The sequence below is a fragment of the Camelus dromedarius genome, chromosome 34 (assembly GCF_036321535.1).
Source record: "Camelus dromedarius isolate mCamDro1 chromosome 34, mCamDro1.pat, whole genome shotgun sequence".
NCBI classification, from domain to species: Eukaryota; Metazoa; Chordata; class Mammalia; order Artiodactyla; family Camelidae; genus Camelus; species Camelus dromedarius.
This window is the reverse complement of record NC_087469.1, coordinates 17474758-17493244: the sequence shown is the minus strand read 5'-3', so window position 1 is coordinate 17493244 and position 18487 is coordinate 17474758. Positions and strand designations below refer to the sequence as shown.

The 18487-nt window shown below is 50.3% G+C and overlaps 1 protein-coding gene across 4 annotated transcripts in view; it reads right to left on the bottom strand.

Annotated features, from left to right (window-relative positions):
• APLP2 (amyloid beta precursor like protein 2) overlaps positions 1-18487 on the bottom strand; it is a 58469-nt gene that overhangs the window by 15474 nt on the left and 24508 nt on the right. For 2 of the 4 annotated variants that reach the window (XM_031443372.2, XM_031443373.2), the window contains exons 2-8: positions 14012-14185; positions 13074-13197; positions 5970-6082; positions 5006-5199; positions 4434-4654; positions 3176-3343; positions 33-163 (exon numbers count right to left, since the gene is read on the bottom strand). In XM_031443372.2, coding sequence (XP_031299232.2) covers positions 33-163; positions 3176-3343; positions 4434-4654; positions 5006-5199; positions 5970-6082; positions 13074-13197; positions 14012-14185 — 1125 coding nt within the window. The remainder of the gene's footprint in view (positions 1-32; positions 164-3175; positions 3344-4433; positions 4655-5005; positions 5200-5969; positions 6083-13073; positions 13198-14011; positions 14186-18487) is intronic. The other 2 variants (XM_031443374.2, XM_031443375.2) reach the window with 1 other exon arrangement.

Below are 18487 nucleotides of genomic sequence, written 5' to 3'. Positions count from 1 at the left end.
GGGTTCCGCGGAGGCAGGGGCGCCCGGCTCACCCTGTCCATGCGGTTGCGGTGCCGGATCTCCAGCTGCTCTTTGGCCTTCTGGAAGCGCGCATGCTCGTTGTCATCAGCCGAGGTCTCGAAATACACGTCGACGTCGTTGGTTGGCAGGGGAGTTGGGGGAACTGAAATGAAAAGACAAGACGGTTCTCTCTGGGGGTCGGGAACGACGCTGTGGCCACACTGGGCCCCCAGGAGGAAGCCCAGCCCGGCCCGCAGGACGGACTAGTGTGTCCGGCACCCAGCTCGAGTGCAGGGTGCACCTGCCTGCCGGGACCCACTCCACCAGCCCCCTGCGGGCCGTCCTCCTCACCTAACCTTGGCCACCGGGCCCGGCCAGCCCCCTGCCTCCGTCAGCACCAGTGAGGCGGCTACACGGGACTTCGGGGCAGAAAAGGCAACCACTTCTTCCACACCTTCCCTCAGTTCTTAATCCTTAACACCTAGAAAATCACTACTGTGCTGCTGTCACTGAGCGCATCTGGCCAGAGATGGGGCTCAAGGCAGGGCTGCAGAGGCACGTGCTCAGGTCTCCTCCTCGTCGTTGTTGCTGTTTTTAGGCCACAACTCACCTCGGGGAGCTGATCCAGCTGCGTGTACCCTGCACACAGACTGGGCAGAGGAAGCCAAGCCCCTCAGCTACAGCTGGTCGGTTTTCAGCTCCACCAGAGGACCCCTAACCCCTCCCCCAACGGCAGGGACCGCGTATGTGACAAGGACTTCTCACAAGTGTGAAGAGACCCTGGGCTTTTCAACTCAAGACACTCACTGGCCTTCCAGGCCGCCAGCCGGGGAACAAACCCATCAGAACCAACACCCCGCACTGTGGTCCAGCCTAAGTTCCTACTGGCCCCAGGCAGGCAACTCTCTCCGCACAAAGGAGCTTAACCTGCTCCAGGAAGGACGGGGATGACAAGGGTACTTAGTCACCCCCTTGGAAACCCTTATTACCCCAATTCACTCGGCATTTCCCAAGCCAGGGAGGAGTGACAGGTAACCTGCTTGCACAACTTGCTCTGTCGGGACCCAATGTTAGAGCAAAGTGGAGAGCAAACGCCAGATTCAACAAATTCTAATTCAGAAACAAATTCACCCAATTCCCAGAATTGCGTAACTTTAACACATGAGAACAACCATGTAACTGATGAATGTAACCACGAGTCAGCCAGCCACTCCGCAGCCGTCCTGTCAGAGCACCTTCCACTCTCCTTTCATTTAGTTTTAAGCCTAAAAGCTACAGCTAAAGTCTTGTCAAGAATATTTGGCCCCTACATGAAGTTTAAATAGGATCTCAACAGTCAATTTTCAGATTAGCTGAATCAGAACATACGGCTTCACAAACCACATTCCCCCTGATACTCAGAAGGTCTGCTGGAAGCATTTCAAAGCACGGAAGTCCATCCGTGCCAACGATCACGTCGCCACCAGCAACGCACGTCTGCAGCTTAAAGGCTTATGGGCTGGAGAGAGTCTTTGGTTCGTATCCCCGGGCCAGATAAAGATAATACAGATGCAAGCTGCCTCCACCCCACTGGGAACAAAAGGGCAAAGGGGCAGCAGGCCTGGAGGTCTGGTTCTGAAGACATGGTGGGCTCGGACCTGGAACGGCGTTCCTCTGTGTGCCAATGACCGGCTCACGAAGCCGGCACGTTCACAGGCCTCAGTCCCCTTCAAAGAGGGACACAAACTTGACCCCTGGAACAGTGATGCCTCTAGGTTCCAAAGCACTCCAGCCACAGGCCCCACAAGTGCATGGACACACTGCTTCTCCGTGGCAGGTCTGCCTTGCATAGTAACAGGGAACTACTATTTTGCCAACTTCAAAACCATCCGTGCTCTAAAATCTACTGTTCTGTAGTGTCTCGCAGCACCATCTAGCTGGTCCTCTGGGTAAAAGACTGCCACCCCAACACCGGGCGAGATCTTCAATGACCCTCATTCCTCAGGCTTTGACCCCAAACAACGTTTTGTTGCTCCTATGTTTAGGCAGTTTTACAAAGCAGGAAATATCACAGTAAGTTTTGTCTTTCCTGAGTAAAAACTTTGCTGTCATCTAAAGGCTCATAATTTTTTTCACTTTTCAGTCATTTCAAATAAAAGTCATCTTTCCACAGAGCAGGAGCTGGAGTGGAAGCACTGAAAGTAAACTGTGTCACAGTAAGATTTTTTAAAAATTCTGGATGGGGGAAAAGAAAGAGGGAACATAAAGGTATTTGAATGAAAAACTATCAGAAGCTACAGCCAAAAACCTTTAGAGCAAACACCAGGAAATAGGCAGCAGTTCATTATTCTAATGAATTCCAGAATCAGAAGGAGGAAGGGAGCCTCGCCAGAGGGTTTTCCCACACCCGGGTCAGTGCTGCGCCGTATGGAAAGGAGGGTCTTACACAGGAATACGGGTAACCGTACAGAAGAGCAACCTGCTGACGTCTGAGCAAACCGACTCAACTGACCATGGAATTTCCTTTGTGAACAAAGAACCCATAAACGCAAACTCCCTTGCTTCCTAAAGCTCTCGTGATCCAGCCCTGCCAAGGCGCTGGAGAAACAGAGTCACCACCTCTTGGCTGCAGAGGGCTCTCCCTGGAGTGCGTGAAGCAGGACACTCCAACATCCCGGGCTCCTGAGGTGTCCTTATCGTCACCTCTTTGGAGAGCGGGCGTCCCCTTAGTCAGCGTGCCTCAGGGGGATCGGCAACAGGGCAGTTCAAAGAGGCGAGTGACAGGCAAAGCCCGCACAGACCCCAGGCCCGCCTGCCCGCCCTTCACGCCGGTCAGCTGCAGACAGCGGAGGGCAGGCTGCCTTCCCACCCAGCACGGAGGGGGCCGAGGCGGGAGGAGGAAAGACAGGCCCTGGGCTCTCCCGCCGCAGCCGGAAGGGCGCGCCACCACCTCCTCCGCCACCATCACCTCCACCACCGCCAGGCCCATGGTGAGCACGGGACACAGGAAACCAAGCTGGCAGCTGCCGACAGGAAAGCAAAGCTGAGCTCTGGAAAGCACAGAGAGGAGAGGAGACGACCGACAGCGAACAGCGAGTGGGCAGGGAGCTCCACACAGACGCGGCCACGAGGACGGCGGGGAGGACAGCACGCTGGACGGGACAGGGCTGCGCACAGCCAGCGTGGCGGGACTTACTCATCGCTTTACACACAGCCATACAATAATCCTCAGACTCAAAATTGTTCCTGTTGCCTCCGCAGCCGCCATATATAAAGCGCACGCACTTCCCCTTGGAGAGGTCGAAGTACCACCGAGGCATCACGGCCCGGCAGGGCCCCGTCAGCGCCTCCTGGGAGCAGACAGCTGTGTGGAAATGGTCAGAACATCAGCGGGGCAGAGGCAGCAGCTCCCACGGCTCAGAGCTACAGACCGGCAAGGGGAGGGACGGGGACGAGCAGGCGACACCGGACAGCGAAGGCTGAGACTGGCAGGACCGGGGTGCCTCGGTTAACGCGGGCGCCACTCAAGCCAGTCACTGTGAGGATGTGCTCGCCCTCCTCTCTGACGTGGTGCAGACCCTCAGCACCTGCCGCTGTGCGCGCTGCCTGGGGTCTAGAGCAGGGCCCGGGCTGACGTGGAGGAACCCCACCCCCCAACAGCGCTGTGAGCCCCACTCTTCTCATCTGTCAAGTGGGCGTGTTTGCTCGATTCGCCCGTCTTGGGGTGCCACGGGCAGAAAGAGACCCTGCGGGCACAGAGGCTGCTGCAGTGGTGAGAACCGCGGGAAACACCTGCAAAGGCCGCATGCGTTTTGTGTTCTCCAAGGTGAAATCACAAACTTCGAGACTCATTAAGTAACTTTCTCCTGCTTGTATCATAAATAATTCTTCAGGTCTTAACTGGCTTCGAACACAGGATCAGCAGGAGGCTGCACCTAAGTGGTCTAGGACTGCTCAACTTTCTCCCCACGTGGCAAGATGAAAAACACTGCTGGCCCGGATCCCCTACCAGCAGGTCATCAAATGCCACCCTCCCAGCTACAAGCCTCTTTCTGATGGACAAACAGGGCAGCCTACCGACTGGAACACATTCAGGAAGAGAACCACGGAGGTGCTGTCCACTCTGGGAGGCGGGGGCTTCGGCACTGCCGCTGAGAGAACGTTTCAGGCCGAGTGTGGAGGGCTCCTGCCCGAGGGCAGGCCACACTGTCTCTCAGCCTCCAGTTACGTCCCCACCAGGCAGTTCTGACTCATTTCAGCTCTCCCTGGACAGGTCAACCATCAGGCCCTGCAAGCCCCCAGAGCTGACCTCGCCTTCGGGGCACAGGAGTCGCCCTTCCTGTGACTTACCCGTGAGGAAAGCAGTCTCTGAGTAAATTAAAGAACACTAATAAAAATTCTAGTAAATAACTACATGTGGATGTTCAGGCCACGGCCCTAGGCGGGCTCATTACCTTTGACATCGTGAGCAATCTCCTTCTCTGAGACGGTCCGGTCGCTGCCGGGCTCGGTCGGGCCCTCCTCGGCGTAGTCGTCCCCTTTAAAGGTGTCGTAGTAGTAGTCTCGGTCTTCCACCACCTCCTCTCCTTCCTCCTCGTCCTCGTCCTCGTCCTCGTCCTCCTCATCCACGGCTGCCTCTGTGAAGTCTTCCAAGTCGGCTTCGGTGGGAAACTCACTACAGGTCACAATAAAACAGGGAGGTTCATCCCAACTGCCATGCACCGAGCAGCGCAACCACTCCTGCCCGGTTGTGAAGCAGAAACCCAGAGGCAGGGAGCAAGCTCTGCTCACGGCCAACAGGGCCGCGAGGGCCCTCAGCCCGGCTAGTGCAGTAAGGGGGGGCGTCAGGGGGCAGGGCTGCGCTGACCCGCGGGGAAGAGGGCGCCCAGGACGACAGACAGCCCGAGGCCCTGGCTCACCTGCCCTCAGCCTCGGCCCAGCTCTGGCAGGACCAGGGGAGACAGACCTGCTTCACCAGAGCCAGGGCCCAGCAGCCAGAGCCATGGGCAGGCTCAGGGCAGCTTACCTTTTATAGATGTCGTAGTCTTCCTCTTCCTCCTCCTCGTCATCGTCCTCCTCCTCCTCCTCCTCCTTTGACACGGCTGTCTCCATCACCTTAGTCTGAGGGCAGCACACGTACTCGGTGCCGTGGAACTGGTCCACCCCACAGGGCAGCAGCATGCCGTAGCTGTACAAGGTCAGCCCCTGAGTCAGACAGGCCTGGGGACCCACAGACCAACGTCAGAACACAGCCCACAGCGGCTGTCCAGCCCCCCGGCCCCAGCTTCATCCGAAAGAAACTCAATCAGATCACAACGCGAGGCTTTCTCTCGAGGACACACATTCATCAAAAAGTTGTGATGCTACTGTTTGAAGATTTACAAATTTTGCTTAACTTGCAATGGGGAAACACCATCTGGGCCAAAAGAACAACAGCCTGAAGTTGGAATGAGTGAAAGAAAAGGGAGTTTCCTCTTAGCAATTACCAACGCCAGCCAAGGGTGGTCCGTGGTAACGTACGTTCCTGGTCGGTGAGGAGCCCAGAATTACACCAAAGAAAGGCAACTGACTGGAAAACCAACCTAACTCAGAGGACAAGCGTAAGAAAGGGTAGTTCTCCCCACAGGAAGAATGAAATGGCATCTAATCCTGTCAGCAGACACGTCCAGACACGGACTTTCTGTAACCTTTTCCACGCCGGCCTCAGGGTCCGGGGTGGCCTTCGCGGGGGCCCTGCCGACAGCACCCCCACTTAGTGCTCTCAACGCCCCTGCCTTCGGGGCTGGACTGTCAGCACTGTACTCCTGCCAAAAAGTCTGCTCTGCTCCCAAGTGTGTTTCACTTAGGAGACACAGGTAGCTGTAAACGTTGAAGAGTTACAGGGAAAAGAAAGAAAACTGATTTAAAATCAAGGTAAGGTTTGGAGGAAAACTCTTATTTTCTCTTCCAACACAAAAGCCAGCACCCGACTTGCCCCACCCCCTCTTTACCTCTTTGACCACCGTGTGCCAGTGCTGGTGGTTCTCGCACACTTCCATCCGCTCCTTGTGGAAAAACTGGCACTTTTCTGGAACCAGCAGAACATCACTTACAAATTCACCCACTGGAAAAGAGAAGCTGTGTCAGAAGCAAGTCTGACCGTGACTCAAGGTGAAGACGCCCCTCGCTGCAGCCCGCCGTGACAGGCACGCGGCCACGTGCAGACGGGACGGCCTCCAGGTAACACGCGCTGCGCTGCTCATCTGCAGATGCCACGAGCACGGCTGGCTCGGGCAGCCCGGCGCTCCGTCCCAGCCACGACGCCCAGGCCTCCTTGCTCCCTCACGTCCGTGCAGGGCCTTGGCGCCCTGGCAGAGAAATGGGATGAGGACCCCCCGTGACCTCACACACATGCACAGCTGCTCCCTACCACCTCTGACTTCACATCAACAGCGATCCTGGCCTCTCACTTCCCTGTCTCTGCCCATGTCCGTTCTAATAACAAAACGCCCAGGAAATGAAGACTGGGTGTTCCCCTAAAGGACAGTGACTCTTACCTAGGCCTCGGTGGACCCAGAGACACCTAGCTCCAACACAAACCACACTGTAGTAACTGATGCAGGTACAAGCCACCAGTGGAGGGTTAATTACGAGGGGAAGCAGGTGTCCTCGTAGTGGGACAGTCTGGCAGATGCTACCTCAGCCAGGTGACCACTAAGGGACAGCTGACATAAATGACATTCTAAGGACACGTCACCAACATGGTCTTCCTGCCAAACCATGTCATCTGAATCTAATCTGATAAAACAACATGACAATTTCAAGGGGGAGGGTATAGCTCAGTGGTAGAGTGCATGTGTGGCCTGCACAAGGTCCTGGGTTCAATTCCCAGCACCTCTGTAAACAAACAAACCAAATACTTCCCCCCTCAAAAAAATTTTTAATTAAAAAACTATGACAATTTCAAATTCAGAGATGCTGTGTTAAACAGACAGCCTAGACTCTGAAAAAATATCATTGTCATAAAAGACTGGAAAGGAAAAAACGGAGGAACTGTCTAGGTTAGATACAATGTGCGATCCTTTTTAAAAAGAAGCTGTAAAGGACAATATTTGGACGCTGAGGAAAATCGTCACACAGGAGAATGCCCTTGCTCTGAAGGAAAGCAAGCTGAAAAATATTTAGGGTAAACTATCATGACGTCCCAACTTACTTTCAACAACAACAACAACAGTGACAACGAAAAAGTGCGTAAGACACACACACAGTGTGGGATGAGGCAGAACCGGGAAATCCAGGTGACAGGTCTAGAGGGTCCACAGCTGCTTTTTTTTTTTAAAAACAGGTCTGAAAGTTTTCAAAAATAAAAAGCTGGGGGAAAAATACACAGAGTTGCTTAGAAAACAGAATCCTACTTTTCTAGAAACATATGCTGAAGCAGTTACAGGGGAAAAAAAACTGGTAGCTATGATTTGTTCCCAAATAATCAGGGGTGGTTGGGAGCCGGCTGCAGACGAGGTAAGTGCGACCATGAACGGATGGGTGCTATGCAGCCGGGCAACGGGCCCACCAGGGTTAATGTCATTTTCTCTGTGTCTGGGTATGTTTGTAACTCCGAAAATAAAAAGCTACCAACATGGTCACTGGGTGGTCACCCAGAGACTCGGATTCAGTAGGTCTGAGGTGGGACTCAGTGATTTGCTCTGAACAAACATTGCAGGTGAGTCTGATGCACCGTCCACGTGCCCCACACAGGGCTGGGGAGCAGGACTGGGTGCTGAGCTCAGGAGAGACCAGTAAGTAGTGGGGGAAGGAAGCAGAGGAAGGTGTAATCAGAAAACAATCTGGCCAGAGAGAGGCCTGAGGGCCTGGACAAGGGGGAAGTGCCCGGGGACCCGCTCCCAGCTGCAGCCAGTCTCTGGGCTGGAGCAGTCAGTCCTGGGGGGTGTGCAGCGGGCGGGGGGGGGGGGGGGGGCGAGCTCCTGCCACCACAAGCAGACACCCACATCAAAACAGCCTTCCGCAGGGGGTGAGGTTTCACACCACCATTAGCACAGGGACTTCGGGCCAAACTGTTCAATCTGACACTAATGCAGGAACCCCAAGGTGAGTCAGACACGGCGCTGCTCGCAAGGGCCCCAAGGGCTCTCGGAGGTAGAGACAAACGTCACCCATCAACCAGGCTTACAATCAACGCTCAAGAAGCAAAGCCCAGTGTAAGCGAGGATTCGCCTCCAGCAGGAGAGGCACCCCTGACCTTCAATCTGCGTGGAAGTCACTTAAACTCTGACACCCAACCACGAGCTCGCGGTTTACTGTGACTGTTCTGTGTCAGCTAGGCACTATTTACACCTGTTAATTTATGATAAAAAGCAACAAAAGAGTATACTCAAGAGGCAGCGCGTACAGGGCTCAATGCCAGGGCTTCATCTCAGCACCATCACTACTAGCAGAGCGCTCTTAGGCAAGCTACTTAACCTTCTGTGCCTCAGTTTCCCTACCTTGCTGCTGCTGCGAGGCTGAATGATGCAATGTGGACAGCACGAGAAAAGCTTGGAGCAGAACCCGGTACACCATAAGCACTACGCACAATGAAAGCGTCAGCGCGGACTACTGATGTTAACGCTGTGCTGGTCCTGAGGAACGGGTTTTATACACACTGTACAACCACAGTTACCAAAAGCGATCTGTACTTAAGCAACAGTTAATACGCTCTAGTTAGTAAAACCTCAATTTTACATGCACAGTTGCCAACATCAGAAGAAAAGTTCAGAGAGCAACTTCATGACTACATATACATTCTCCAGAAACAATAACCAAACTGGGTTTTCAAAATACAGCAGAATACTACAAAGCAGGGTAAAAATGAGTTAATTAAATCTATGCATGTGACATGCCTTAGACAAACCCCAAAACGATGTAAAGTAAAAAGCAAGTTGTAAAAGCTCAAGTACAATATGATACCATGAATGCAGGTTTTAAAACAAAAAAAATTGTTTATAGATACACTTGTATGTAGCAAAAGCATAAAATGTGCCTGAAAATGATACCTCCCAAGGGAGAGAAGGAGGGAAGGGATGTGAGGATGGGGCTTTGGGACATTTAATCCCTTTATTAAAAACGAAGCAAATGTGGCAAAACAGGGAAGAACTTAAATCAGGACAGTGAGTACATGAGTGACCATTGTATTACGTTTTCTCTTTTCAGTATGCTTGAGATATTTCAAAATAAAAATAAGTTTAAAATAAAAAAATTTCCATGCCAGAAATTTAATAATTAACTCCACATAACCGTAAGACTAAACGCCACCAACCTTCAGCTATTCCATGACTGAACTGATCTGTCTGACCTCTGAAAACCAAAAGAGAATTCACACCATCGATTGAAAATAAACTAAAATATATAAATGAAAAGAACCTAATTGTGCTCTTTGATTAAACAATTCCAATTCAAAAAATATTTTTAGGAAGTAATTAAGAAAGTCAACAAGGATACTCATTACAGAGTTGCTAATATCAAAATCAAACAAACAAAAAACAACCAATCTAAATGTTCACCAATAGGGAATTAGTTAAATAATGGTAGCTATATATAATTAAATACTATGGGGTTGTAAGAAATACAGTTTATGTCTGTATATAACATGGAAAAAGTTTCATGATGGTTTAGTAATTTTAAAAATTATTAAGCAAATAAACTGGAAATGATCGCTTTTGCTTCACCTCTCCCCAGCTTCTTTTATTAAAAAATAAACTCTTTTTTAACATGTAAATTAAAAGAGGAACACATTTCAATCCCAGCATCAGTGCGGTCATTCTACTGTGACTTTTTGCCTTGGATACAATGATTTAACAGAAGCTTCTAGGAAAAAACTGACCTACACAGATCAGTCTTACTCTGTTTTACAGAAGATGATTGGGTCCCACTTTAAAAGTTTATCCAAGTTTGTAACAATCCTCAATGTAACCTGCTGGAGTACAATGGACAGTGTCCACAATTTCCAAAGTCACCGGGCAAATAGAAACCTATATTGTTTTGCTGGTCAATCAATATGCAAATTTAGCAAAATTTAGCCTGGAGGATTTCATTTAAGCTGCATTTATGATTTATCTCCAATCTACTCACTCCCTGGGATTCTGTTTTTCTTTCATGCCACCTCCCCCAACCAGGGCCGTGGCAGCCATCAGGTTTCAGAGCCTTTTCAGAGTTGCTAAAATTCCTTTCAAAATAACAATGACTGTTCACCCATTTGGGGAAGTCCCCAACAATAACACAATGTGTATAAATAAACCTACTGCAAAGGGACTCTGCGGCTGCAAACAGGACAACCATGTCATTTTTGGGGCCACTGAAAGCTAAAACCAGCTGGGAAAAAGCCTTCTGTAATGAGAATAAACCAAGAAAATCAAGCTGACCACCCAGTGCGCATGAGGTCTGGGAGCCATCCCTAGCAGGTGTCTTGGTGGTAAACATCTGAGCAGTTAGAGCTGGAACAATGCTCAGGAGCAGGAACATACGGCTTGTACAGGGTCCACACCGGGACAGGGTGAACTGCTGATGGGCTGGCCGGAGCGCAAAGGTAGGCCACCTGCAGATGGACACCTGCAGTGGACAAGTCGGAACCAAGTTCACTCCAGGCCCCACCTCAAAGCCCTGAGAACAAGACCCTTCTTGGGAGTCTTCACATCGCAGCAGTATTCCCCATCCAGATCTCCTTCCAGAAATAACCGAAAACAAAAACAGACTCACAAAGCGCCCTTCTTCTCGTGCAGGAGCCAGTCTATATATAAACGTCAGAGATGACTAACTCCTTCCCCCCAAATGCCAGCAGCTCTGCTTCCTCACCAACTCTGTCCCACTTAGATCATCCTATCTATCTACCTACCTACCTACCTACCTACCTACCTAGAGAAAACCTTATGGATAAACAGGTAATCAGTAATAACTTTCATTCTGAGGAGAGGGAAGGTTGAAGTGTAACTTCTCACCCCAAGATACTAAGTCGCAGTGCAGAGGGTCACGCTGGCAGGCAGCCAGCACACTCTCAGAAGAGGGCAGAACTCAGGGCCCTCCATGCAAAGAAGGTATTGAATGGTTTACAGTCAGACTGTCACTTATGCATTTGGTTAATGACGATATTTCATCGTCTGGCTCTCTCGCACTGAAAAGTTCTAACTCTAGCATTTGGAAAATAACACTTTCGTTGTATACCAACCACAGCTGTGGTCCTGTCCTGTAATGAGCAGAGCATCCTAGTTCCAGGTACCATCAGGACTGAGGGGACAACGAAGACCACAGCTGGTCCCCCCCCAAGGTGCTCGCCGTGGAGCTAGAGAAACAGACCTTCGTGCAGTGGGACAGGAACGCTGGCAGCAACAAAGAGGGACTGAGAAACCTGGATCACCAGACAGAAAACAAGACCGGGAGGAAAGGCTTCCTTTAGAGGAGGCCACAAACTTAGTAAAAACCCTAGTGCCTGACACCTCTGCGCTTGCTGGGCACCGCACAGCCCCTGAGCTGCGACTGACTCAGCACTGTCACCTCTGTTTCTTCCGCGGTGATCCGCTGTGATGCTGGCTTTCATCACAGGAACCACTAAGAAACAGCTCCACAAAGACACGAGGTCATCGAAAAGGAGTGAGACGGGCTGATGCTGGGACGGTGAACGCCTCCAGCTGGTAGTTCAACCATGGATCTAAGTCATGCTTAGGAGGTAACAATCAGGCTGGCCTGAAAACCAACGGGTGTGGGGAGATAAAGGTCTCCCAGACCTCAAGCAGGTGGTGGAGCCAGCAAGTGACAAAGCAGACAGGAGGGCGGAGACCAGGCCTTTAGGGACAACGATACAAAAGGAAGAGAGGATTGTTGGTACTATCTAGCTGATGTCTACAAATATTCACAAATGCTCTCTTGCTTCACCCAGGTTGAGAATTTTACAGAGAATGCAGGAAACCTCATACCTGGAGACATAGCCAAATGGAAAAAAGAGCATCTTTAAAGCACATCACACAAAACTGCACAATCCTCACACTCCTTACTCACTGCATCATGCTCAGTTTTAAGTAAATGGTGTTAAGCAAACAGTGGTGCCCCCCTCCCACCCCTGCCGAATACTTTTTAAACAAAGTAATTGCTACCGATTTTAAACACTGTTATTCGGGTGCTGACACTTTCCGTAACTTTGCTACACGTGAGAATGGGAAAAATAACATGTTCCATTTTAGGAAAGGTTTTAATGGAGGGAGGGAAGGGAACAGATTACATTAATGGCTAAAATTAAAGACACTTACAGAACTCCCTGGGCTGACCACGCTAATGCTCCATCTATGCTAATCCTATCACATGATCATCTAAAATGGATTGTTTTGTCCTTTTAAGCTTCTAGAACCAAACCTGTTCCTGAATCGCCCAGGCTGCAGACGTGTGAGTGTCATTCAGACATGTCCGTGATGACTGGTCAGGATGCATAAGCGTTTAAAGCAGCAACTCTACTTCTCAGTAATAAAATGTTAGTTTTACTCAAGTTAGCCCTGCCTGTTAACACCAACTACACTGAGTCATAAACACCCTTATGGGCCCTGAGCCTTCAGAAAGGCAGGTGGCACAGGGCCCAGGCGAGGCATCCCTGATTGTCTCCAGGCAGCGAAGAGTCACTTCTTCTGTGCCTGAAAACTACCTAACAGGTAGCTTGGTCTGGCTAACAATACGAGACTTCAGATACGGGTGAAGTAAGGGGAACCACAGACCACCCCTAGGCTGCCTCGGTACCATTCCTCCCGGGACTGTGAGCAGGAATTTCAGCTCTCAGCAGGAGCAAAGCTGGCCTGCTCTGAGGGCAGCGCTCTGATTACTCAGTGCCATGGAAAAGGCTCATCCTTGGAAGAGAGCGGATGCCCACGACAGGAGGCAGAGTCACTGACCATCAAAGACAAGGCAACAGTCGGCTAGACTAGAAAGCAGTAAATATTCAAGCGAGGAAGTCCCCCAGCAAATTCCTGCAGCCCTCGGCTTCTTTACAGACTAAGATACTTCACTGTGAGCCGAGAGGAAATGAAACTGAAAACTGGGGACCCCTAATCCTGAGTCGTAACCAAGGATCGCCGAAGGTGGCTCACCCAGACACTTGAAAGGGATCACAATGTGACTCTGGCACTGCTTCTTATCCCTCCGGCACCAGTTGTCAACACTGACCGGCTGGTTCGCTTCCATCACATTCGTGATCTGTAGCTCTGGATACATCTGCCAGGGACAAGGAAACACACAGTGAACCGGCTTCGTCCACAGTAGGTGACGCTCGCTCATGGAGACGGATGTGCGCCGGCGCACTCAGCTCCCGTGCTCCCCTACGAATCTGAAGCTGCACTCCGTGGCCCGCTTCCAATGGAACTCATCCAGTAAAAAGCTTGCTTTTGACAGGCAGATTTCAGACCAGTTCTTACCCATTCTCTTCTAAAAAGGACACACAAAAACAGCAGGCTTTCAGCCCCAAACAAGTCTGTTAGGTATCCAGTCCACTTGCGGGAAGGGGTCGGGGAACAGCTGAGTTCACAGACTCACACATTTAAGAGGCAGGTCTACGGAAGTGTCTGTTAATGAAATTATAGGGTAATAGTTCAACCCTGGCCCCATAGGCAACTTTCTCACATCCTTTTCTACGTCAAGTGTTGACCCCAAAGATGAGTTGAATCAGACCTGAGATAATCGCTTATGATACTGATGGCTTCTACCAACAAGAGCAGGACCCCGGCACACACGTGACCCTGGGCTTGCTCCCCACCTTCCCGTGACACGTGGGAAGCCACGAGAACCAGGCTGCACCTCCACGCCCTTGCCAGGCTTCTGCAGGAGTCCTTCTGGAAAGGACTGACTTCACAGCACTTCCAGGCCAAGCAGACACGCAGAAACAAAGCTGGGTGCCCCCGTCATCATTGACTCAGTCTCAGGACAACACAGAAGAATGACAGAATATCTATTTCTAAGGTAAACAGGTTCACACATGACCCAGAAAAAAAGAAAAAAAAAAGCATTTTTAATTTCCGGGCAGCACGCTTACCTCCTGGCAGTACTGGAGAACTTCTTCTTTTGTTCCGAAGCAGCTCTTCGTGCCGGTTGGGTCAGGTTCCCATCTCCCAGTCTGAATGTTCACGTGCATATTTAACTTCCCACAGAACATTGCGACCTGAGGCTCGGCGACAGCAAATCCTGTCCCGGCGTTGGCTGCAAGAGCCTGAGGAGAAAACCACATTCCAGGGTCACTCCCAAAAGGCTGGCACACAGGCAGTCACCCAGCAGTTTGTGACAGTAGAGCCGATCTTTTCAAAATCTAAATTATTTACCATTTTTTTCTTCATAAACAAGTCCTTTTCCCAAGAGCTAATGCAGAATTAAAAATGACCTTTGGACACATATGATCAAAGAGAGAGAGGCGGGTGGGAAACTGAACCCCCACTCCCCGCCGCGACACTTCTGACTTGGGAGCAGACAATCAACTGCGGTCCTAACACAGCACATCCACCTCCCGCTCCTCAGTGCACCAAACCACGAGCACAGAACGCGCTAAAGTTCCAGCAACTTGACTCAATTTACTTGCGCAACAGAACGTTACTGAGCAGCTACTATTTTGCACAGCAACGTGCTAAACGCTCAGGACACAAGCCCTCAGGGGGCTTACGGTCCAGACCGAGAGTCAATGCTCACACAAGAGTGTGATCCCATCCCCAGACGTCCTCATGAGAAGAACACAGAGCTCAAGGACATCAGAGGGGAACGTGGTGCAGGCTTGGGTGGGGCTGATCAGGAAGCTTGAAGAGTGACCCTGGAGCAGCTCTGAGCGCCCCGCGCGGGGAGAATGCTGACTGAGTCTGTGGAGGGTTAAGAGAAGGTGGGAGGCGTGGGGGTCGAGACTGGACGGTCTGCAGACTGAGAAAGGATGGAGCACCGAGGGCCCTACGCACAGAACTAACATTTTCCAAGTGCAGCTCCGACACTCCCTCTGGTCGCCGGGGAGGGGCCGGGGAGCTGGAGTCGCCAAGCCCAAGAGAGAGGTAACAGAAGCCTGAGCGAAGGCAGCGTGGGGAGACGGCAAAGCAGGTGAGACCTGGTGACAATGGCTGGGGGGTGACCAAGAGGGAGATGGCAAGTCTGGCTTGTGTGACCTGGCGTCATGCGTGGAATGAGGACACTAAAAGGGATTCCACAAACAGCTGTCTCTCGTGTTAGGAAAAAAATCAACTGTTTGTAGCCATTACCAGATCACAAATTACAGGTGAGAAATAACATTTCAGTGTTACGACAATAAGGCTCCCGCAAAGTCTCACGCACTAGAAAATCCACAGGCATCCCTGGATCTAGAAATAAACTAACACTGACGCTTACATCCACAATAGTTTCGTGGTGTCTCCTAAAGTCAAAGGCTTTCCAAACAAAAATTAAACATCTTGTGAAAATGTTAAAACTTGAGAGGTCAGGTCAGATTATATGGTCTATTATGAGTTTTTGAAATAAAAAGAGCAAAGAGCAGTAATACAGAATGGTTTTCCTGTTAGCAAGAAAAAGTAGATTGACTTTTAAAATAAATGGAAAACTGTGCTTTTCAGGGGGGTCCCATTTATCTGTGCTGATGGGCTGACCACACAGCCATGAGTGGTTCTTCCAACCAGGAGCCTACATCTGACTCTGATATATATGCTGCTCTTTTTCCAGGACAAATCCACCAACCTACATGTTTTGCTCTGGAGATTAAAATTAGCCTGCTTTCCACTAGCACGAGAGAAGAAAGCATAAACACTAGCTGGAGAGCTGGGAGAATGATAATTTGGATCTAAAATGTTGCCAAGATCAATCAGGGTTGAAAAAAACCTCAATTAAGTGCAATGAGGAGAACAATTAGCAACTTTATTAACTACAATAGATTGTCCCCTTACCGTGACAAATCATCGTTTATTAAAGTAAAAGACAGATTCTGTGCTGTCAGTACAACTGCATATGAAGCTGCAGACGGCTGTGAAGTTCTGTCTTCCCCCAAGAAAGGAAGCCCTTAGAGACATGTGTGGAAAGGAACTTAAGGGCGGGCAGTGTGCTAATGGCGTTTAATTCAAACAGATCGTTAAAGGTCTAAGCACGCACAAGACAGACACATTTAATTCTCACACTGAGCTCAAGATGTGCGTGAAAATGCCTCTTACATGGACCGTTCCTCTCTGGGAGCCGGATCTAAGGACTGGGGGCTAGAAACGTGGGTTATGATACGGAGGGAGATGGGCCCACAGGACATAAACGGGTCCACACAGAGACTAAGGCAAGGAAACCCCAGGAACACTGTGTTCTTGGCAAATTCTTTCCTTCCTCCTCCAAAAAGCTCAAGCAGAAATGAACCAAGAAAATCCAGGAAGACGAGAGAAGCAAGAACTTCCCAATCGATGGGTCAGGAGGAAAGTACTTCTTAAAGCCGCCGTAAATGAAGCGCCACAATGCAGCGGGAAGGGGGCTGGACAACCTTCCCTCAGTCCTCTCTCTGGGATTGTACGTTTCAGTGTTAAACAAACAGGATTTCAGGGGTGGCACCTCATCTTTCAGGAGCACAGGGTGCAGGGAGGGAGGCAGTTGCCTCTTCAATGAATACAGGTGAGAAACAGTGTCAGCCGGTTACTTGAGCCCCCTGCCCCCGGGCCACAGCCGTGGCGTGGTCGCAGCTGGGCAGGCAGCCCTCAGTCACACGGCACGTGCGGCTGGCTGGCTACGCCCGCCAGCTGAAGGACCACAAGGGTGCCCGCTGCAGGGGTCAACCGCTGAGGGCAACTCACCAGTGGTGAGCGCGTCTGACCTTCATGCCGAGATGGTCAGCAGCACTTTCCCCGAAGAGGACGGAAGACACCCAAGGTTCAAGCAGCAGGAAGAGGCGGCGCCAAAGCCACAGCTCCTTACGCCGGTTTCCACCGAGAGAGAGAAGGGAGTAACTGGAATGGGTCCAGACAGCTAACAGGCTGCAGTGATTCACTTTCGAGTTCAGAAAGATTAATCCTTGTGGTCATCAGAGGCTCTCAAGAAGGTATCATCTGAAGTATAAAAAGCCTCTGTGGACCATGTCTGGGAACTAACTAACCAACCCCCCGCCCTGTACCTGGAGCAGAACAGGATCGGCTTTTTCTCTAACGTTTGTACTTCTTTCCTTGGAAAACGCTCTCCCTGAACGTGCTCTCCATTTTCTCAAGTGCACACTGAGCCTTGATCCATTACATCAACGTATAAATCAATCTGTTTCCTAATCTAACGTGTTACAAATGGGGCTCCACTGACAAGTCAGCACTTCTGACATCCTGTCAACCTGGACTCCCCTACGGAAGGAAATTAATGCCCCACGCCTGGGCGCAGAGGCCAGCCCGATCCGTCACGCGGCAGCACTCTGAGGGCTCTGAAGAAACTGCATCAATCGCTTTCCTAGCCCAGTGCTTCCACGTTGCTTAATAATTCATTCTTAGTAAGAAATCCCATTCTATTAATTTGGCTCAGGGAAAAGAGTTTAGCTATCCAAGGACAGAAATTCAACTTGGTAAAAAGTGCTTCTAGTAACTTGGTTGAAAACCTGAATCAGCTTAAAGCAATCAATAAGTATCAACAAACATAAATCTGGACCGAACTTCAATCGGGGCCTTTAATCATCACCTCAAGAGAAGCAGCTCCTGGGCCCACCTAAGCGCCCCTCCCTTCACAAGTCCACTCCCTCCGAAGCAAGCATAGAAGCAGTCACTTCCTTCCTCACTAAAGCTACTGCCCCAGAATCCAGGGTCTGCGAGAGCCTCTGTCACGCAGGGAGCACCTTCCAAGGAGGAGGTTTTACCCTGTTACTGAGGGAGGACAGGAAGATGCTCCCTGCTCCAGCTGCCCTGGGAAGCAGGTCAGCACAGTTCTGGTTCTGTCAGAGGACTGAATGTTGTGTGTCTGCTCACCACCTGCAAGGGAGTGATATCCACAGACAGACTCTTACTCAAAGACTCTCCTTTTTTAATGAAAAAGTCAGTAAAATGACAATCTATCATATGTCCACTCAGACTGGGGACAATCTAAGTCCATAAACCTGCATCTGCGATTTACTTAACTGAACAAAATTTTAAAAATCCAGTTTCTACATATAAAAATAGATTTTAAAAAAGTTTCTACTGTATAGCACAGGGAACTATATTCAATATCTTGTGATAACCTTTAACGAAAAAAATATGAAAACAAATACATGTATGTATATCCATGACTGGGACACTGTGCTGTGCACTGGAAATTGACACATTGTAACTGACAGTACTTCAATTTTTAAAAAAATCCAGGTTCAAGGTGAGCTCCCTGATATATTAACTACAAAAGGGAGGACAAATTACTGCACAGTGGAGACACTGCTGTCAACCTCACCCACAATTGTTTGTGTAAGAGGACGGACGAGGAAAGACTGGAGACTAAGGAGAAAAACGCAACGTGGGAGCCTCGACCGTATCCTGGAACAGGAAAAGGACGTGAGTCGGGAAACTGGAGCAACATGTGG